The sequence below is a fragment of the Nerophis lumbriciformis genome, linkage group LG17, assembly GCF_033978685.3.
Source record: "Nerophis lumbriciformis linkage group LG17, RoL_Nlum_v2.1, whole genome shotgun sequence".
Taxonomy (NCBI): domain Eukaryota; kingdom Metazoa; phylum Chordata; class Actinopteri; order Syngnathiformes; family Syngnathidae; genus Nerophis; species Nerophis lumbriciformis.
In genome coordinates this window covers 4031258-4053694 of record NC_084564.2, presented here as the reverse complement: position 1 = coordinate 4053694, position 22437 = coordinate 4031258, and the positions used below count along the sequence as shown (strand labels likewise).

The following is a 22437-nucleotide window of genomic DNA, read 5'->3' as shown; positions in this document are numbered from 1 at the left end:
GTTGTGTGTTGGAGTCGTGTTGCAGTTGGGTTGTAGTTGTGTGTTGGCGTCATGTTGCAGTTGTGTGTTGGAGTCGTGTTGCAGTTGTGTGTTGGAGTCGTGTTGCAGTTGGGTTATAGTTGTGTGTTGGAGTCATGTTGCAGTTGTGTGTTGGAGTCGTGTTGCAGTTGGGTTGTAGTTGTGTGTTGGCGTCATGTTGCAGTTGTGTGTTGGAGTCGTGTTGCAGTTGGGTTATAGTTGTGTGTTGGAGTCATGTTGCAGTTGTGTGTTGGAGTCGTGTTGCAGTTGGGTTGTAGTTGTGTGTTGGAGTCATGTTGCAGTTGTGCGTTGGAGTCATGTTGCAGTTGGGTTGTAGTTGTGTGTTGGAGTCATGTTGCAGTTGTGTTGTCGAGTTGCAGTCGTTTTGTATCGCAAATGTGTTGTCGCTGTATTTTAGTGGTGAATTTGTTTTGTACTGCAGTTGTATTTTAGACATGTCGTATTACAGTTGTGTTGGAGTCACTTTGCAGTTGTGTTGGAGTCGTGTGTTGGACTTGGGAGTCATGTTGCAGTTGTGTTGGAGTCGTGCATTGGAGCAATGTTGCAGTTGTGTTGGAGTCATGTTGCAGTTGTGTTGGAGTCATGTTGCAGTCGTGTTGGAGTCATGTTGCAGTTGTGTTGGAGTCATGTTGCAGTTGTGTTGGAGTCATGTTGCAGTTGTGTTGGAGTCATGTTGCAGTTGTGTTGGAGTCATGTTGGAGTCATGTTGCAGTTGTGTTGTAGTAATGTAGCAGTCGTGTGTTGGAGTCATGTAGCAGTCGTGTGTTGGAGTCATGTTGCAGTTGTGTTGGAGTCATGTGTTGGAGTCATGTTGCAGTTGTGTTGGAGTCATGTGTTGGAGTCATGTTGCAGTTGTGTTGTAGTCATGTGTTGGAGTCATGTTGCAGTGGTACTGTAGTCATGCATTGGAGTCATGTTGCAGTTGTGTTTTAGTCGTGTGTTGGAGTCATGTTGCAGTTGTGTTGTAGTTGTGTGTTAGAGTCACGTAACAGTAGTGTTGGAGTCATGGGTTGGACTCATGTTGCAGGGATGTTGTAGTTGTGTGTTGGAATCATGTTGCAGTGAGGTTGTAGTTATGTCATGTTGCAGTTGTGTTATAGTTGTGTGTTAGAGTCATGTTACAGGTATGTTGTAGTTGTGTGTTGGAGTCATATTGCTGTGATGTTGTAGTTGTGTGTTGGAGTCATGTTGCAGTGATGTTGTAGTTGTGTGTTGGAATCATGTTGCCGTGAGGTTGTAGTTATGTCATGTTGCAGTTGTGTTATAGTTGTGTGTTAGAGTCATGTTACAGGTATGTTGTAGTTGTGTGTTGGAGTCATATTGCTGTGATGTTGTAGTTGTGTGTTGGAGTCATGTTGCAGTGATGTTGTAGTTGTGTGTTGGAGTCAAGTTGCAGGGATGTTGTAGTTGTGTGTTGGAGTCATGTTGCAGTGATGTTGTAGTTATATGTTGGAGTCATGTTGCAGTTGTGTGTTAGAGTCATGTTACAGTTGTGTTGGAGTCAAGTTGCAGGGATATTGCAGTTGTGTGTTGGAGTCATGTTGCAGGGATGTTGTAGTTATATGTTGGAGTCATGTTGCAGTTGTGTGTTAGAGTCATGTTACAGTTGTGTTGGAGTCATGTTGCAGGGATGTTGCAGTTGTGTGTTGGAGTCATGTTGCAGTTGTGTGTTGGAGTCATGTTGCAGTTGTGTGTTGGAGTCATGTTGCAGTGATGTTGTAGTTATATGTTGGAGTCATGTTACAGTTGTGTTGGAGTCAAGTTGCAGGGATGTTGCAGTTGTGTGTTGGAGTCGTGTTGCAGTTGTGTGTTGGAGTCGTGTTGCAGTTGGGTTATAGTTGTGTGTTGGAGTCATGTTGCAGTTGTGTGTTGGAGTCGTGTTGCAGTTGGGTTGTAGTTGTGTGTTGGCGTCATGTTGCAGTTGTGTGTTGGAGTCGTGTTGCAGTTGTGTGTTGGAGTCGTGTTGCAGTTGGGTTATAGTTGTGTGTTGGAGTCATGTTGCAGTTGTGTGTTGGAGTCGTGTTGCAGTTGGGTTGTAGTTGTGTGTTGGCGTCATGTTGCAGTTGTGTGTTGGAGTCGTGTTGCAGTTGGGTTATAGTTGTGTGTTGGAGTCATGTTGCAGTTGTGTGTTGGAGTCGTGTTGCAGTTGGGTTGTAGTTGTGTGTTGGAGTCATGTTGCAGTTGTGCGTTGGAGTCATGTTGCAGTTGGGTTGTAGTTGTGTGTTGGAGTCATGTTGCAGTTGTGTTGTCGAGTTGCAGTCGTTTTGTATCGCAAATGTGTTGTCGCTGTATTTTAGTGGTGAATTTCTTTTGTAGTGCAGTTGTATTTTAGACATGTCGTATTACAGTTGTGTTGGAGTCACTTTGCAGTTGTGTTGGAGTCATGTTGCAGTTGGGTTGTAGTTGTGTGTTGGAGTCATGTTGCAGTTGTGTCGTGGAGTTGCAGTCGTTTTGTATCGCAAATGCGTTGTCGCTGTATTTTAGTGGTGAATTTGTTTTGTACTGCAGTTGTATTGCAGTTGTGTTGTAGTCGAGTGTTGGAGTGGTGTTGCAGTTGTGTTGTAGTCTGTGTTTTACTAGTGTTGTCGTCATTGGTTGGCTGGCTGGCTTGTTTTGGTGCTCTATGGCGGCTCTAACGAGGCTCGACGTAAACAATCCTGTTTAGGGACAGGTAATTGGTTAATAAGGAGTGAGTTGTGTGTGTGTGTTGCTAAACTTGGACTCCTCTTACATGAATCACAACCAAGTTGGTCCTTCCAGATGTTTCCATGCAGGTAACACAGCAGATGGTAACAACATTGACGACGGCGTCCTTCACGTGGCAACCTGTGCGTGCGCTCTGCGCTGATCCCGCTGATGGATTTAACAGGCTTGCTTGTGGTATCATCTTCATTGCAGCCTGCGCGGCAAATCCGCTTTCCTCCTGACCCGCAACACTGAGGGGTCAGAGGTCAGCGTCCAAGGTGGGTTGCCCTCAGGTCACCGGCCAACAAGTTGCCGTGCTTGCAGAGAAAATCCTGAAATAGAAACAGGAAGTGAGGACTCGGAAGTACACGCGGTCCAAACAGGTCGCTTCTTATCAAGAGGCTCCGTTATCACCATGACAACAGGGCTAGCACTGTATCAGACAGCTTGACGACCAACATTTTGAATCAAACGGCGTGGCACCCCCTGTTGAAGCACGAAGCCACGTGACGAGGGCCGCTCCAGAGGTCCTAAAACAGCCAAGCCGAGACGTGAACTCACTTGAAATTGGCTGCTCTCCTGGCGCTGGATTAGAGCGGCGCTTAAAGCTGTCGCACTAAAAGGTCCGACCTTCCCTGTGAGGGCGGGAAGCTGCTGGAACGCAGCGCCGCTAATCCATCGCAATGACAACAACAACAACAACAACAACAAGTCAATCCATGGCTTTGTTTCAACTTTTGCACTTGCGTACTAACACTTCAATAAGTGTACTGTGTACACCAGGGGTGCTCATTACGTCGATCGCGAGCTACCGGTCGATCGCGGAGGGTGTGTCAGTCGATCACCAGCCAGGCGTTAAAAAAATAGTCCTAAAAATGAGCGATCATAAATCTTCACTATGACGTCACTTTCGTCACTTGATTGACATTCACGGCACCCGAGGGTCTTCTGAGATGACGCCGGCTGCTGCCAGCTCATTAAAATGACCGACTGGAAGGCGAGAAACACTTTATTTCAACAGACTCTGGCGCCGTACCTGTCGTCAAAACTCCAAAGACCGACTGTACAGTTGCACAGTTGCGCTACCAAAATAAGAGTCTCAGAAAGCTGGCGTGCACAAGCTAGCATGCTACGGAGTTTGCCGACAATGTATTTCTTGTAAAGTGTATACAAAGGAGTACGGAAGCTGGACAAATAAGATGCCAAAAACCAACCACTTTCATGTGGTATTGGACAGAAAGGAGGACTTTTTTTCTCCTCCATTCGAAAATGCGGACGTTTTTAGCACCACTGTCTGATTCCAATCAATGCAAGTCATCAGAATCAGGTAATACACCAACTTATATTCTTGTCTTCATGAAAGAAAGGAATCTATATGTGTTAAACATGCCTGTATTATCTTTAAACACCTTAACTTGTTAACAATATTAACTATATGTGTTAAACATGCTTGCATTATCTTTAAACACCTTTAATTTATCAACAATATTAACTATATGTGTTAAACATGCTTGTATTATCATTAAACACCTTTAATTTATTAACAATATTAACTATATGTGTTAAACATGCTTGTATTATCATTAAACACCTTAACTTGTTAACAATATTAACTATATGTGTTAAACATGCTTGCATTATCTTTAAACACCTTTAATTTATTAACAATATTAACTATATGTGTTAAACATGCTTGTATTATCATTAAACACCTTTAATTTATTAACATTAACTATATGTGTTAAACATGCTTGTATTATCATTAAACACCTTTAACTTATTAATAATATTAACTATATGTATTAAACATGCTTGTATTATCATTAAACACCTTTAACTTGTTAACAATATTAACTATATGTATTAAACATGCTTGCATTATCTTTAAACACCTTTAACTTGTTAACAATATTAACTATATGTATTAAACACCTTTAATTTATTAACAATATTAACTATATGTATTAAACATTCTTGTATTATCATTAAACACCTTTAATTTATTAACAATATTAACTATGTGTTAAACATGATTGCATTATCATTAAACACCTTTAATTTATTAACAATATTAACTATATGTTAAACATGCTTGCATTATCATTAAACACCTTTAACTTATTAACAAAAACATATGTTTCATAAATAAGTAAATGTAAATTATATATATGAATGAGGTAGATCCCCACGACTTGATCAATTGAAAAGTAGCTCGCCAGCAGAAAAAGTGTGAGCACCCCTTATGTACACTGTGTACTCAGAGTGCAAATATTGGTACCTCTGTTTTTGTTAGTAATCCGTTCTAAAAGGTCCGACGAACACCAAATAGTACAAACAGCAAAACAATTTTTCGCATAGGAAATAATGTCAATTCAATTAATCTGCTTCAGAACATTGAAAACAAAACACATTTTATGAAGAATAATTATAGCTCTACATGCAGAAAACGATGTGAAATACATGTACTGTATTTTCCAGACTATATAAGTTGCACTCACTAAACATGTATTAGCTGCACCGGGCTATAAACCGCAGATATATACATTGTGAAATGAGTTATTTACACAGAAAGATTGTTTAAATGTTTATTTACATACCATAATTGTTTCTTGTGTCTGTAACATGGCAGTAAAACGGCTGATCAAACAAAACAGAAGTCATCGTCATTAACTCACTAGCTGCAGAAGCTCGCTCTCCAATCAGCTAAACCAGGGGTGCTCACACTTTTTCTGCAGGCAAGCTACTTTTCAATTGATCAAGTCGTGGGGATCTACCTCATTCATATATATAATTTATATTTACTTATTTATGATGAGGTGGCGACTTGTCCAGGGTGTACCCCGCCTTCCGCCCGATTGTAGCTGAGATAGGCTCCAGCGCCCCCCGCGACCCCAAAGGGAATAAGCGGTAGAAAATGGATGGATGGATGGATGGATATTTATGAAATATATGTTTTTGTTAACAAGTTAAAGGTGTTTAATGATAATGCAAGCATGTTTAACACATATAGTTAATATTGTTAATAAATTAAAGGTGTTTAATGAAAATACAAGCTTGTTTAATACATATAGTTAATATTGTTAACAAGTTAAAGGTGATTAATGATAATACAAGCATGTTTAACACATATAGTTAATATTGTTAAGTTAAAGGTGTTTAAAGATAATGCAAACATGTTTAACACATATAGTTAATATTGTTAATAAATTAAAGGTGTTTAATGATAATACAAGAATGTTTAACACATAGTTAATATTGTTAACAAGTTAAAGGTGTTTAAAGATAATACAAGCATGTTTAACACATAGTTAATATTGTTAACAAGTTAAAGATGTTGTGATAATGCAAGCATGTTTAACACATATAGTTAATATTGTTAATAAATTAAAGGTGTTTAATGATAATACAAGAATGTTTAACACATAGTTAATATTGTTAACAAGTTAAAGGTGTTTAAAGATAATACAAGCATGTTTAACACTTAGAGTTAATATTGGTAACAAGTTAAAGGTGTTTAAAGATAATACAAGCATGTTTAACACTTATAGTTAATATTGGTAATAAGTTAAAGGTGTTTAAAGATAATACAAGCATGTTTAGCACATATAGTTAATATTGTTAATAAGTTAAAGGTGTTTAAAGATAATACAAGCATGTTTAACACATATAGTTCATATTGTTAATAAGTTAAAGGTGTTTAAAGATAATACAAGCATGTTTAACACATATAGTTAATATTGTTAATAAGTTAAAAGAGTTTAGAGATAATACAAGCTTGTTTAACACATATAGATTGCTTTCTTTCATGAAGACAAGAATATAAGTTGGTGTATTACCTGATTGTAATGACTTGCATTGATTGGAATCAGACAGTGGTGCTGATAAGGTCCGCATTTTCGAATGGAGGAGAAAAAAAGTCCTCCTTTCTGTCCAATACCACATGAAAGTGGTTGGTTTTGGCATCTTATTTGTCCAGCTTCCGTACTCCTTTGTATACACTTTACAAGAAATACATTGTCGGCAAACTCCGTAGCTTGCTAGCTTGTGCACGCCAGCTTTCTGAGACTCTTATTTTGGTAGTGCAGGCAGGATGAAGAAGCGCTTTTATTGTGCAACTGTGCAGTCGGTCTTTGGAGTTTTGACGACAGGTACGGCGCCAGAGTCTGTTGAAATAAAGTGTTTCTCGCCTTCCAGTCGGTCATTTTAATGAGCTGGCAGCAGCCAGCGTCATCTCAGAAGACCCTCGGGTGCCGTGAATGTCAATCAAGTGACGAAAGTGACGTCATAGTGAAGATTTATGATCGCTCATTTTTAGGACTATTTTTTTAATGGCTGCCTGGTGATCGACTGACACACCCTCCGAGATCGACCGGTAGCTCGCGATCGACGTAATGAGCACCCCTGAGCTAAATAGACTCTTTTTATCACTTTTTTAATCACACTTTTTATCTGATTTGTTGTAGTGCGTATCCTGTATTAAAAACTGGTTGTCCTCAAATTTCCTCCAGATAAATTCTAACAAAACGGAAACTCTGATAATCGCTCCCGATAAAAGACCTTTTTTTTTTTTTTTTATAACCTCTTCACATTGATAGTCCACATTTACAGAATGTTTAGCAGGCTGAATATTATATTTTATTAATAGGGAAGGTAAAGAAATTGTCATGCAGGGATATGAATACTATCAACTAGTACAGGGGTCTGCAACCCGCGGCTCCGGAGCCGCATGCGGCTCTTTGATCACTCTGATGCGGCTCAGCTACATACTTGCCGAGACTTCCGGATTTCAGTGCCTCTCGCAGAAAATTACCGGGATTAATATTCTCCGATTTTCACCCTTACAATAATATTAAAGGCGTGCGATAATGGTACAGCATTTAGCGCCCTCTACAATCTATATTAACTGCGTGCCAGCCCAGTCTCTTGTTTTATGCATCTTCTGCCTGCACACGTAAGTGACCTTGGTCAACAGCCACACAGGTTACACTGACGGTGGCCATATAAAACAACTTTAACACTCTTACTAATAATGCGCCACACTTTGAACCAAAACCAAACAAGAATGACAAACACATTTCGGGAGAACATCTGCACCGTAACACAACATAAACACAACAGAACAAATACCCAGAATCCCATGCAGCCCTAACTCTTCCGGGCTACATTATACACCCCTGCTACCACCAAACCCCGCCCCCACCCCAACCCTGCTCCCTTACACATCAACCCCCCCCCCCCCCCCCCCGCTTCCGTGCGTCGGTTGAAGTGGGCGGGGTTTGGTAGCGGGGGTGTATAATGTAGCCCGGAAGAGTTAGGGCTGCATGGGATTCTGGGTATTTGTTCTGTTATGGTGCAGATGTTCTCCCGAAATGTGTTTGTCATTCTTGTTTGGTGTGGGTTCACAGTGTGGCGCATTATTAGTAAGAGTGTTAAAGTTTTTTATACCGCCACCGTCAGTGTAACCTGTGTGGTTGTTGACCAAGTATGCCTTGCTGTCACTTACGTGAGCAAGCAGAAGCTCCATACAACGTGTGGCTGGGCCGGCACGCTGGTTGTAGCGGGCGCTAAATGCTGTACCATCACGGCACGTCTGAGAGAATAGTTGCCCCAAAATTCGTAGTCTGCCGGAAAAATCGGAAGGGTTGACAAGAATGACGCTGTCAAGCGCCATTCATATAAAACTCGCGGGCCGCACTAACATTCAATTTTCATATTAAGGTGTGGGCCGCGTGTCTGAGACCCTTGGTTTGTACATAGCCCAAAGCAAAAAACAAACTTTGAATGCAGCGTCATTTCATTTTAAATTTCAAAAGATTTTTGTGGCTCCCATTGTTTTCTTTAATTTGTGAAACTGGTCAAAATGGCTCTTTGACTGGTAAAGGTTGCCGACCCCTGAACGAGTACAACATGTAATGTACAGAATATCAGAAGCATTTATTCAGGTAGAAATATTACAGACTACATCTCAGACAATTAAACCATGATCATAACACTCCACATTTTGTGTTATGAAACTGGTATCTAAACATGGTGTAGGTCCTCCAATGAATGCAAGTGCTCCTACAGCAGAAATAAAAATTCTGTATTCCTACAAAATACAAAATCTGGCAAGACACCAACGCACTGCAGGTAATTTTTTTTTATAGTCATTAAAAGTGTGTTTGTCCTTTTTGTGTTGAGCTGTTTAAAAAGACTAGACTTAGACAAACGTTATTGATCCACAAAGGAAATTGTTCAAAAAAACAAAAATAATAATAATTGAAGCAAACTAATTGTCCAGTAATGGTACTAAAAACGTGAACATTATCTGTCTAGGGTACACTTATTAATAACAAAAAATTATATTTATCTGCGATTAATCGAGATTAATTTTGAGTTAACTATGAACAAACTGCAATTAATCGCGATCAAATATTTTAAATGTCTGACAGCCTCAGTAACATTGTTTACTTTCAAGTGGCGCCTGATCGGGTGGATCGGCACTTCCTGTTTGCATCGTCATTGTGATATTTGTGAAGCACAAACAAAATATGTTGATGGTTGTGTGACTTTAAAGTGTGTTTAGATCATACTTGCCAACCTTGAGACCTCCGATTTTGGGAGGTGGGGGGAAATAGGACAGAGGGGGGGCGTGGTTAAGAGGGGAGGAGTATATTGACAGCTAGAATTCACCAAGTCAAGTATTTCATACATACATATATATATATATATATATATATATATATATATATATATATATATATATATATACATATATATATATATATATATATATACAGTATATATATATAAATAAGAGAAATACTTGGATTTCAGTGTTCATTTATTTACACATATACACACACATAACACTCATCTACTCATTGTTGAGTTAAGGGTTGAATTGTCCATCCTTGTTCTATTCTCTGGAGTATATTGACAGCTAGAATTCACCAAGTCAAGTATTTCATACATATATATATATATATATATATATATATATATATATATATATATATATATATATATATATATATATATACACATTTTATATATATATATATATATATATATATATATATATATATATATATCCTGAAAATATGCAAACAAAACTGTGTTTAGATAATTGATACTTCAAACTTGCATAAATAAATATTAAGGAATATAACATAACTTGGCTTCTGAGAGCTTCAAAATGTAATGAATAAAATGCCAAAGTTGTTGATAAACAAGCAATTATTTTAATAATTAAATATGGTCATTTTAAATGAATTATTATGATAATTTAAAATGAATTATTTCAAATATGTTTATTTTAATTCTATGGCTGGATGTAATAAGGAGTCAGAAAAAATACAAATAAAAATACAATTAAATTTTGATGTTTTTAGCAAAATATAGTAAAAATGTATTTAGTTTTTTTGTTTTTTTTTTAAATTAATAAACATATTTATTTTTAGGTAAGATAAACATAATAATACAATTTGTCTCTAGTATGGATGATTTAGTTCTTGTCACCTCCCGTTGTGAAAAAAGGCTGTCCTCACTCAGGTCCGCATGGAACTGGAGGGGGCGTGGCCTCCAGCGCTGGCTGAAAATCGGGATATTTTCGGGAGAATATTTGTCCCGGGAGGTTTTCGGGAGAGGCGCTGAATTTAGGGAGTCTCCCGGAAAATTCGGGAGGGTTGGCAAGTATGGTTTAGATAGACGGGACTCGAACAGGAATCTCTTGCTGCAGACCACCCCGTGCATTGGTTGGATGGTGTGTGTGTGTGTGTGTGTGTGTGTGTGTGAGAGTGAGAGTGTAGAAATGTTCTGCAGTGGCCACAAGTCATCATCCATGTTTGATTTGAAAGAATGTTCAAATATATGTGACTCACTGATGTGTGGGTCCAAAACGCTGGTTCTGGTCCATTCAACCGTCTCAGTCGCGTGTCTGCTGAGTTTTGAGGAGGCGCGTGTATTATCTGGAACGTTAGAACCTTCTTGCCCCAGTGGAGACGCTCTCTTGCAGGCCTGGTCCATTTAACTCGAGTCATAGCTTTTATGAGCGGACGCCGCCGCCGCTCAGTCTTCGATATTCCACACCTCACCTAGAAGGGAACTTGTACAAACATCACAGCCTATCGTAGCAATCCGCAGTGCTACTCAAGGGTTCGTTTGACATGTGTTGCTTCTCTTGTTCTCCAGCGAGCTGCAAAGATGATTGACACGTTAAAATGACGAGACAACGACAAAGCACATTATTTCAAAGTGAGGCTCGCGTGTGGACAAGTGTGGACTTCTGGCGGATAAATTATTCAACTCAAACACTTCATGTCTGCTTTCACTTGGCGAGCACAACATAACCAAAACACTAGAGTAGTACCTCAGTTTTCATTAGTACTCTAAAGAAGGAATTGTACGACAATACAAAACACCATTTTATGGAGAATAATTATAGTTTGACATGCAAAAAACAAAGTGAAGTACGAGGGCTGAAAACCTTCCTCTAATTATAAACCCCTCAGCTTTCAAGCAGAAAGGAAATGTCAGCACAGCCATGGAAAACACTCCATTCTGAAAAATTTAACACTTAATAACCTCTTAAAATTCCATCCATCCATCCATCTTCTTCCGCTTATCCGAGGTCGGGTCGCGGGGGCAGCAGTCTAAGCAGGGAAGCCCAGACTTCCCTCTCCCCAGCCACTTCGTCCAGCTCCTCCCGGGGGATCCCGAGGCGTTCCCAGGCCAGCCGGGAGAGATAGTCTTCCCAGCGTGTCCTGGGTCTTCCCCGTGGCCTCCTACCGGTCGGACGTGCCCGAAACACCTCCCTAGGGAGGCGTTCGGGTGGCATCCTGACCAGATGCCCGAACCACCTCATCTGGCTCCTCTCGATGTGGAGGAGCAGCGGTTTTACTTTGAGCCCCCCCCGAATGACAGAGCTTCTCACCCTATCTCTAAGGGAGAGCACCGCCACTCGGCGGAGGAAACTCATTTCGGCCGCTTGTACCCGTGATCTTGTCCTTTCGGTCATAACCCAAAGCTCATGACCATAGGTGAGGATGGGAACGTAGATCGACCGGTAAATTGAGAGCTTTGCCTTCCGGCTCAGCTCCTTCTTCACCACAACGGATCGATACAGCGTCCGCATTACTGAAGACGCCGCACCGATCCGCCTGTCGATCTCACGATCCACTCTTCCCCCACTCGTGAACAAGACTCCGAGGTACTTGAACTCCTCCACTTGGGGCAAAATCTCCTCCCCAACCCGGAGATGGCACTCCACCCTTTTCCGGGCGAGAACCATGGACTCGGACTTGGAGGTGCTGATTCTCATCCCAGTCGCTTCACACTCGTCTGCGAACCGATCCAGTGAGAGCTGAAGATCCTGGCCAGATGAAGCCATCAGGACCACATCATCTGCAAAAAGCAGAGACCTAATCCTGCAGCCACCAAACCAGATCCCCTCAACGCCTTGACTGCGCCTAGAAATTCTGTCCATAAAAGTTATGAACAGAATCGGTTGCAAAGGGCAGCCTTGGCGGAGTCCAACCCTCACTGGAAACTTAATTGTTTGATGCGAGCATACATATACTGTACAGTACTGTAAACAAAAAAACATAATAAATAAATAAATAAAAACCTGTAAATGAAAAAACATGCACAGTAAATGAAAAAACAGTGTAAACAAAAAATATATATAACTAACAAAAAATTGACTTCTACTCCATGGATTTCACTTAGAGCGGATATTTTTTGGAACGTAACCCCAGCGTTAAACGAGGGAACACTGTATATTGATGTCGTTTTATTGCCCGGCCCTAAGAAATACATTTAAATGAATGAAATGTATCTATTTCACCTTTTTTTTTTTTATATATACTCTTGATGGCCAAGATGGCGATGAGCGGAGAGGGAGAGGCAAAGCTGTGTAGTAACATGTTCTTCTAGATAGCAGAAGTAACACACAGCAGAATGTCAATTGTATTTTATTGGCCGTGGCTCAATAAAAGGTCAGTAAACACTGGTTTAGAGTTCACTGGCTTTTTGTCACAGACATCTGACATTTCGTTACTTTAGTCCACTTTAATTGGGGTATTTTTGCACAAAACTGCCGGAGACATGCTTGTCAACAACCATATTTTTTAGAGGAATAACAAAAATGGACTGTGGAGCAGCTCTACACTCTCGGCAGGGTCCTTGAGGGTGCATGGGAGTTTGCCCAACCAGTCTACATGTGTTTTGTGGACTTGGAGAAGGCATTCGACCGTGTCCCTCGTGAAGTCCTGTGGGGAGTGCTCGGAGAGTACGGGGTATCGGACTGTCTGATTGTGGCAGTCCGCTCCCTGTATGATCAGTGCCAGAGCTTGGTCCGCATTGCCGGCAGTAAGTCGGACACGTTTCCGGTGAGGGTTGGACTCCGCCAAGGCTGCCCTTTGTCACCCATTCTGTTCATAACTTTTATGGACAGAATTTCTAGGCGCAGTCAAGGCGTTGAGGGGATCTGGTTTGGTGGCTGCAGGAATAGGTCTCTGCTTTTTGCAGATGATGTGGTCCTGATGGCTTCATCTGGCCAGGATCTTCAGCTCTCACTGGATCGGTTCGCAGCCGAGTGTGAAGCGACTGGGATGAGAATCAGCACCTCCAAGTCCGAGTCCATGGTTCTCGCCCGGAAAAGGGTGGAGTGCCATCTCCGGGTTGGGGAGGAGATCTTGCCCCAAGTGGAGGAGTTCAAGTACCTCGGAGTCTTGTTCACGAGTGAGGGAAGAGTGGATGGTGAGATCGACAGGCGGATCGGTGCGGCGTCTTCAGTAATGCGGACGCTGTATCGATCCGTTGTGGTGAAGAAGGAGCTGAGCCGGAAGGCAAAGCTCTCAATTTACCGGTCGATCTACGTTCCCATCCTCACCTATGGTCATGAGCTTTGGGTTATGACCGAAAGGACAAGATCACGGGTACAAGCGGCCGAAATGAGTTTCCTCCGCCGGGTGGCGGGGCTCTCCCTTAGAGATAGGGTGAGAAGCTCTGCCATCCGGGAGGAGCTCAAAGTAAAGCCGCTGCTCCTCCACATCGAGAGGAGCCAGATGAGGTGGTTCGGGCATCTGGTCAGGATGCCACCCGAACGACTCCCTAGGGAGGCGTTTAGGGCACGTCCGACCGGTAGGAGGCCGCGGGGAAGACCAAGACACGTTGGGAAGACTATGTCTCCCGGCTGGCCTGGGAACGCCTCGGGGTCCCACAGGAAGAGCTGGACGAAGTGGCTGGGGAGAGGGAAGTCTGGGCTTCCCTGCTTAGGCTGCTGCCCCCGCGACCCGACCTCGGATAAGCGGAGGAAGATGGATGGCTGGATGGATAACAAAAATGTATTAAAAAGACAATATGTGATGTGCATATTCAAAATGGCAGGCGGTTCCCCATCACATCATGTTAGTCTTCACGCCTCTCTCTCTGTCCTTCCTCGCTCGCCCACCTGATGCTGTCTCCGCCAGAGTCCCTCAGAGAGCGTCTGAACGTGCGCTTGGTGACTCACCTTCATTGACGCGCTGACTCATTCATGAAGTGTGTGCACGTTTGTGTGACACACCTGGATAAAAATCACACAAACGAGCTTGTCTCCCCCCGTGAATGCCTTGCTAACCATTTTCCACCTTCTCTGTCACTCCACAGGAGTCGGGAGGATTAGTAGGATGCTGAGTAGCCTCCCTCCACGCCAGTCTTCTCCACGCTGCTTTCCATGAGCTGAGAGCGCCACCTAGCGGGAGGAACCAATCAGCAGAAAGAGAATAAGGAGGGCAGAAGGCCAGGGAAGGATAGAAGGAACAAACTTTTTTGTTGCGGGTTCTTTCTTCTTTCGGGAATGGCGGCGACGGAAGCCGACGCGGCGCCCGCGGTCCAAGAAGACGGGAAGACTGTGGAGAGCAAGCAGCCGGAGGCGGAGCAAGCGACCAATAAGGCGAACTCAGAGAGCGCCAACAGCGAAGTGCCAGATAAAGACGGCGTAGCAGTCAACAGTGAGGTTGTCCCTAACAAAGACACTGTCAATAACGACACCGCGGCAGAGGCAGTGACGGAGGCCGGTGGCGGCGGCGGCGGCGAGGAGGCCGGAGAATCCAGCGGCGAGGCGCCAGCCCCTCAGAGCTCGGAGAACGCAGAGCACAAGACTTCCTTCCTGGACTCCTTCTTGAACAAGAGCGGGCTGGGCAAGGTGATGGCATCCAGAAAAAAGAAGGAGCCCAGCGCTCCCGCAGGCGGTGGGGAGGAGAGTGCCGCAGAGGGGGCGGAGAAAGAGGGAGAGGAGGGGACGGCGGCTGAGGGAGGAGCAGAAGCAGGCTCCGAGGGGGAGGCGGTGGCCAACGGAGAGAAAGAAGAGGAGAAAAAGGAGGAGGAGAAGAAGGAGGATGAGAAGAAAGGCAAAGTGTCTTCAGTAGGGGAGATGATCCGGAGGCCCGTGGCCAAGATCTTCTCTCACCGCAGCACCGCCACTCCAGAACCTCCTAAACGCGCCAAGTCTTTGGATCGCCTGGAGGATCCCCAAGCACTCAACGCCTCCACAGAGGAGGGAGCAGTTGCAGGAGCGGCGGAAGGTGAGGCAGAACAAAAAGCCTCCTCGTCGGCTGGCTCCTCCAAGCACATGAAGCGCTGGCACTCCTTCAAGAAGCTGATGGCCCACAAAACACACAAGAGGAGCAGCGCTGAGGAGGCGGGGGAAGGAGCAGAAGGAGGCGGCGACTCCTCCACGTTGGACTCCAAGGAGTCCGGCCAAAAGAGGTGGAAGCTCAAACGCTCCTGGACCTTCCAGGGAATCAAGAGGGACACCTCCATGGTCGGCATCAGCGCCAAGACCAGGGGCTCCGACAAGCCGGATGATACGGATGAGGAGCCCAAGGCAGACGAGCCCGAGGTGGCGGCCGAGGTGGCAGCCGAGGGGGCGGCCGAGGAGGCCAAAGTCGATGGCGGCGAAGAAAAGGTGGAGGGAAGCGAGGAGGAGAAGGCGGTGGGAGGAGCGACGGTGACGCACCACGCCAACGAGATTTGGACCTCCTTCAAGAAGCGTGTCATCCCCAAGTCCAAGCGTGCCAACACAGAGTGCCCCCCCAGCGGGGAAGACGACGCTACCGCTGCCGTCGCCTCAGGTAAGCTCCTCCCATTTTGTTAACCTGTTCTACAGTAGTCAATCCCGTTTCAGCGGCCATTTTATTCCTTGTAGAAAACGTCTATGTAAAAAGGTCTCTAAGCAGCTTCTTGACTGGTTTGGAGGTCTTTGGTGGCACCTTATCTCTTTAGTCAGAGATAAGGGTCTGACTCCGTCTCCAACCAAATGTCAGAGACGGCGTGATGAGGCAGTGTCCCAAGGAAAAGGCGAGGAAGAAGACCACCATTTCAGCACCTGAGTGCAGATTGTGGAAATTGGATGGTGGAGAAGACGACCAATGCCGATTCCTGAGCTCTGATCCTTTCATCCTTGGACGCCATCACCATGTGACAACTTCATACCTGCCAACTTTTGAAATCAGAAAAACCTAGTAGCCAGGGTCCAGGGGCCGCAGGCCCCGGTAGGTCCAGGACAAAGTCCTGGTGGGGGGTTCAAAATGATTGATTGCATTCAGACAGGTTAAAATGTTGCTAAAACCATCACAACATGACTTTTCAAAACAAAAATATTACAGCAAAAATCATATGGGTTGATTGACATGTTTATTCTGTAAGCTAACTTCAATAGTTTGAAATTATTTTGACAGTTAATGCCAGTTATCCTGTCAACCTTTCACAAGACTTCAATTTGTTAATTGAAAGTATAAACACTTTTTACAGTAAACAAATGGTAAAACAGTACTAAACAATTCCATTAAAAAAAAATTGGTGTCATTATTAACTTTCTGTCCAAGCTTGTATAATCTACTGCCTTGTTCAATTGTAAAAAATATTCTGTGCCTAAAATTCACATTTCTATCACAATTATCATACTGTAAACATGGTAAGCTAACTTCATTAAAATTAATAGTCCTGTCAATAGCATGGAATTACAATTCAAATGTAGTTTTTTTGTAAGCCTTTCAAAAGAATTCAAAATATGAAAAATTAATGAAAATTAATTGAAGCCATCAGACACTTGAAAAGTGGCACATCACATCTCTAATGTAATCATTTGAACTTTTCAACAGAAATAGCACTGCAAAAATATTAAGGACATACTTCTGTATTTTGGTAGTTATGCTGTCAACATTTAACAAGATTTCTTCAACTTGGACTTGAAAGCATAAATAGTATAAACACTTTTAACAGTATAACAGTACTAAACAATTCCAATAGATAACATTGGTGTCATTACCTTTTTGTGGCTAAAATCCAAATTTAGCAACGGCATTAGACTTGTGTTTTTTTTGTCCCAACGTGGTCTTTTACATCGCTAATTCCTCCGTGTCCGATCGAAAAATCTTGTCTGCACAAGGTGCAATTCGCGTAGTTTTCACCCTTTTTGGAACGGATAATTATTCCCGGATAGGCTTTTGAATATTCTTCACGGAATGACTGCAGTTTTCTTTTCGGTTTAAGACTCGTATGCGATTTTTCTCCGGCTGATTCCATGATCGTTCGCTCGTTTGGAAACAATGGCAACTGGTGCCTCGTGCTTGGCAGCGGCGCTATAAATAGCCTCGCGCATGGCATTCGGAATGGCTCGATAGGAAGTTACGGGAAGCAGTGTCGATTGTCATTGTTGTTACGCGATTTCGTGAATAAAACTTTTTTTTAAATATTTTTTTTTAATTAATGAAAAACCGTATTTTTTATCACTGCAACCGTAACCTGGAATAGGTTGATGAAAAGCGTACTAATTACGGGAAAACCGGAGTAGTTGGCAGGTATGCAACTTCACAATCTGGAATTCCATGTCGCTGAAGTGAAAGTACAAAGAACTGAGTAACAAATTTTGCGAACGCTTGCGGGATCCGCCGTTGGCGACTTCATTTTGAGTAGTGGAATGTCGTCCCACAGCAGTGTGTAACCAGCATGAAGAAAATGTTTTCTTGTTACTGAAAAGACTTTGGCAAGCAAGTCAAGAAGCTGTTTAGTCACATTGTTAGACTCAGGAAGTGCTGAGCTTTAAGACACTGGTGGACAGAGAATGGTCACACGATAGAGATGCGCGGTTTGCGGGCACAACCGCGGAGTCCGCGGATTATCCGCGGATCGGGCGGATGAAATTTTAAAAAATTAGATTTTATCCGCGGGTCGGGTCGGGCGGTTGAAATAAAAAAAAATTAGATTTTAAATAGATTCAGGCGGGTGGCAGTTAAACCAATTGGGAAATATATATACATAGTTAAATGTTGTTACCCACATACGAAAAACGAGCAGGCACCTGCAGCATATGCCACAACAGAAGAAAAAAAAGAAAAAGAGATGGACACTTTTACGGAGCGGAGAAGGGACGCCTCGCCGGGGTCCGGGACCGAGGCCCCTTCCCCCGAGAGGGCCCCACCGGGAGCCGTAGCTGAGGCGATCCGCGAGAAGGGCCCGACGCACGTCCAGGGTCACCACCGCGCCCACCGCACCGACACCCCGCCTCGTCCGCCTTCGCCGCGGCCGGCGTCACGCGCAGCAGGTAAGCAGCTTACCTGCCCGCCACTCCCGTGGCCGGGGGCTCGTAACAGGGGTCACTCTGCGCGCTCCGCCCGCGCAGCTTACCTGCCCGCCACCCCTGTTGCCGGGGGCGCGTAACAGGGGTCACTCCGCGCGCAGTGCGCTCACGAAAGGGGTGGGGCTCACCCTGGTTGATATAGACAGCAGGACGGTGGCCATGGACGTAGGAACCCGCCAAGGAGTGTGTAACAACCCACCTGCCGAATCAACTAGCCCTGAAAATGGATGGCGCTGGAGCGTTGGGCCCATACCCGGCCGTCGCCGGCAGCGAGACGCGGCTCCCATATGATTGCGCACTGGTGTGCGTCTGGGTCGTGACAGCGTGGCACGCGAATGTCTGTGCTGCATTGGATCAGTCTCCTTTCTTTAACAGGCAAAAGCTTTATAACCTCACTAATGCCTTGCATCGTCTATATTAGATATATAACAACGGGCGGTTGCGGGCGGGTGCGGTTCTGATCAAATGTTACATCGGGTGGATGGCGGATGGTTGACGACTTTCTGATGCGGTTGCGGATGAAATAATTGCCTATCCGCGCATCTCTATCACACGATCATTCAAATGAAATATTTACATTGTGATTCACTTCATTTTTTTAATTTTTGTTTTCCGAGCAGGCGAGGACGGAGCAGCAGACGAGGGCAAAGACGGAAAGTCGGCCAAGGCCAAGCGGTCCCACTTCGGCCGGGCCGTGTCCCTCAAGAACTTCATCCTGAGAAAAGGCAAGTCCACCAGCGTGGACATGGGCGAAGGCGCCAAGGAAGAGGAAGAGGAGGCCACAGAGGTTGGGGTCGCAGCCGCCACCGAGGAGCCCACCGAAGAGTCCACCAAGGAGACCAACGACAAAGACCAGAAGGGCAGCGACGAGCAGGAGGTAGAGAAAGGCGCGGAGCAGACGCCGAGCGAAGCTCCCGTCGCCAACGGTGAAAACGGCTGCTCCAACGGCTCGGCGGAGGAGAACGGCACGCAGCATGAGGAGGAGGAGGAGGCAGAGGAGAAGCACAGCCCCCTGAAGAAGACCAAGGAAGTGGGAGGGGCCAAGGAAGAGGCCAACTCCAAGGTCATCAACGCCACGGCGCCCGTCAACAGCGGTGAGTTAGATCACGCTCACCTGGACTCAGATGAGCTCGGCGGTGGCCAGGAAGGAAAAGCTAGCGAGAGACTGGCGCTAACAAACATGAGCGGTGAGCTAGGGGAGGAGGTAGAGGAGGAAGAGGAGATGAGGAAGAGAGAGCTTCGAGACGTGGCGGTGGCCATCGTGCACAGCGTGATGTCGGCAGCCGCCCACCAGTTAGAGCGGGAGCTTTGCGGCGCTCTCAACGGCTGCCATGGCCCCGCCTCCACATGCTAGCATGCTAACACGCCAGCACGGGACGTCACACGTGCACGCACACGCACATCAACCGCCAGTTGCGCACGCCGCAGAGCAGGCACGTCGTCGGCTAGCTAAGTCTTTGTAGACCTTAGACCACAAGCCACTTTAGGAAGGGTCTTTGATTCGGCGCTCGTTTACAAGCGTTTTTAAAATAGCCCAGGGGTGTCCAAAGTGTGGCTCTCTAGCAGAGGTGGGTAGAGTAGCCAGAAATTGTACTCAAGTAAGAGTACTGTTACTTTAGAGATTTATTACTCAAGTAAAAGTAAGGAGTAGTCACCCAAATATTTACTTGAGTAAAAGTAAAAAGTATGTTGTAAAAAAACTACTCAAGTACTGAGTAACTGATGAGTAACATACACACACATATCATATATATATATATATATATATATATATATATATATATATATATATATATATATATATATATATATATATATATATATATATACACATTGATATATACAGTATATAATTTATATATTTTTTTTTTGCCGTTTTTGTTTACATGTTAAAGGTGTTTTAATGAATATACATGCATGTTTAACATATAGATTCCTTTCTTTCATGAAGACAAGAATATAAGTTGGTGTATTACCTGATTCTGATGACTTGCGTTGATTGTAATCAGACAGTAGTGATGACAAACGTCCACGTTTTCAAATGGAGGAGAAAAAAAGTTCCTCCTTTCTGTCTAATACCACATGAAAGTGGTTGGTTTTTGGCATCTTATTTGTCCAGCTTCCATATTCGTTTTTATACACTTTACAAGAAATACATTGGCGGCAAACTCCGTAGCTTGCTAGCTTGTTTGCGCAGGCTTTCGGAGACTCTTATTTTGAAAGCGCAGACGCGATGGAGCGGCACTTTTATTGTGAAGACAGGAACTGTGCAGTCAGTCTTTAGGCTTTTGACGGGATGTACGGTTGAAATAAAAATGGTCTTTTTTCCTTCACAGTTTTGATTGATTGATTGAAACTTTTATTAGTAGATTGCACAGTACAGTACATATTCCGAACAATTGACCACTAAATGGTAACACCCCAATAAGTTTTTCAACTTGTTTAAGTCAGGTCATGTGACCGCCTGGCTCTGTTTGATTGGTCCAACGTCACCAGTGACTGCATCTGATTGGTGGAACGGAGTGAACGTCACCAGTGACTGTATTTGTTGAAACGCAGGCACTATGAAGGTCTGTCTGACAGACCAAAACAAACAAAGCGTGCATTAACAGATCGATAAAAATTAGTAGCGAGTAGCGAGCTGAATGTAGATAAAAGTAGCGGAGTAAAAGTAGCGTTTCTTCTCTATAAATATACTCAAGTAAAAGTAAAAGTATGTCGCATTAAAACTACTCTTAGAAGTACAATTTATCCCAAAAGTTACTCAAGTAGATGTAACGGAGTAAATGTAGCGCGTTACTACCCACCTCTGCTCTCTAGTGACCACTGCACATGATGACACAAACAGGAGAACTACAAAACAAATGGGGGAAAAAATAGGCAAAAATGCTTTCGATTTTCAGCATGCAGCTTTTGGTGGGAAAAGTTTGGACACCCCTGATCTAGTCCACTCTAGTCTAGGCTGGTACAGTCTCTTCAGGGTGTCCAGGACAAAACTGAGGACCACTTGCTATGTGACGATGACAATGTCATACTTTTTGAAAAAGCACAATGAGGTTTGCACTAAAGCGCACTTTTTTGCCATGTTTTATAATTATTATCATCATTATTATTATTTTTAATGCTTGTTCTTTTCAATGTCTTCTGTTATCATTCACCAGACAAAAAGGCGGGAAACGTGTGAGGCCACAAAGAGGATTAGAACTGCCCGGGATTCGCTGAGCAAGGAGCTCTGAGACCCCCCCCCCCCTCCCCAACCCTCTTCCAAATCCTCCACCCTAACCACTCCCCCCGCCACACACCACCACCACCACCACACCAGCACCACCACCTCCCTGCTTCCACACCCCCCCCCTCCCAAATAAAGGAGTAATCACGTGTTAACGACTCGCCATGGTGATGTGGAGCAGGCGGCGAGAGTTCATGTGGAAAAAATAAATAAAAAATAAACTCAAAAAGCAATAATTCACCCCCTCCGCCCCCTCCCACCACAATCATTGGCACACACACGCACACACACACACACACACACACCCTGTTTTCTCTGCTTGTTTGTGTGACATTTTTCTTTGTCAACGAGAGACGAAAACAATGAAATGTATACTTAAAAAAAAATAACACCCCCCTGCCCGTCTGTTCATACCGAGCCCTGATTGGTGGATTGAAATAAGATAAAAACAAGAAGAAAAAAAAAAGAGACTGTTAGTTTTATATTGACAGCCATTTTGCTTTGTAGTGCCCCCCCCCCTCACCCTCAGTCCCTCTCCGTCCAAGTAGATATGCGGGTCGAACAGGACTCCAGTACATAGACTGCTCCAGTATATAGACCGCCCCCCGAGGACTGCACCTCCCCAGCAACACTGCAATGTCTCCAGCTGTGTGTTCAATGTTTTAGACTGTTGTGTGGTGGACAAAACTCTTGATTGGTTTTCCTGTCTTATTTTGTAAGAGCACATCCTGTCACTGTCATTAAAAAACGCTCATCGCCATGACGACGACGACAACGATGATGATGATGATGTTTTGTTGGTCCAGTTTTCACGTCTGCTAGCAAATTGTCAAAGAAAAACAAACAATAGTACAATAAAGACTAAAATTTAACAACTAAA

General features: G+C 44.0%; 1 protein-coding gene across 1 annotated transcript in view; it reads left to right on the top strand.

Annotated features, from left to right (window-relative positions):
- Positions 1-22437, top strand: part of LOC133614372 (uncharacterized) — a 60157-nt gene extending 37720 nt beyond the window's left edge. The window contains exons 2-4 of the mRNA XM_061972273.1: positions 14356-15821; positions 18949-19422; positions 21490-22437. Of these exons, the coding sequence (XP_061828257.1) occupies positions 14546-15821; positions 18949-19422; positions 21490-21512 (1773 nt within the window). The 5' untranslated portion in view covers positions 14356-14545 and the 3' untranslated portion in view covers positions 21513-22437. The remainder of the gene's footprint in view (positions 1-14355; positions 15822-18948; positions 19423-21489) is intronic.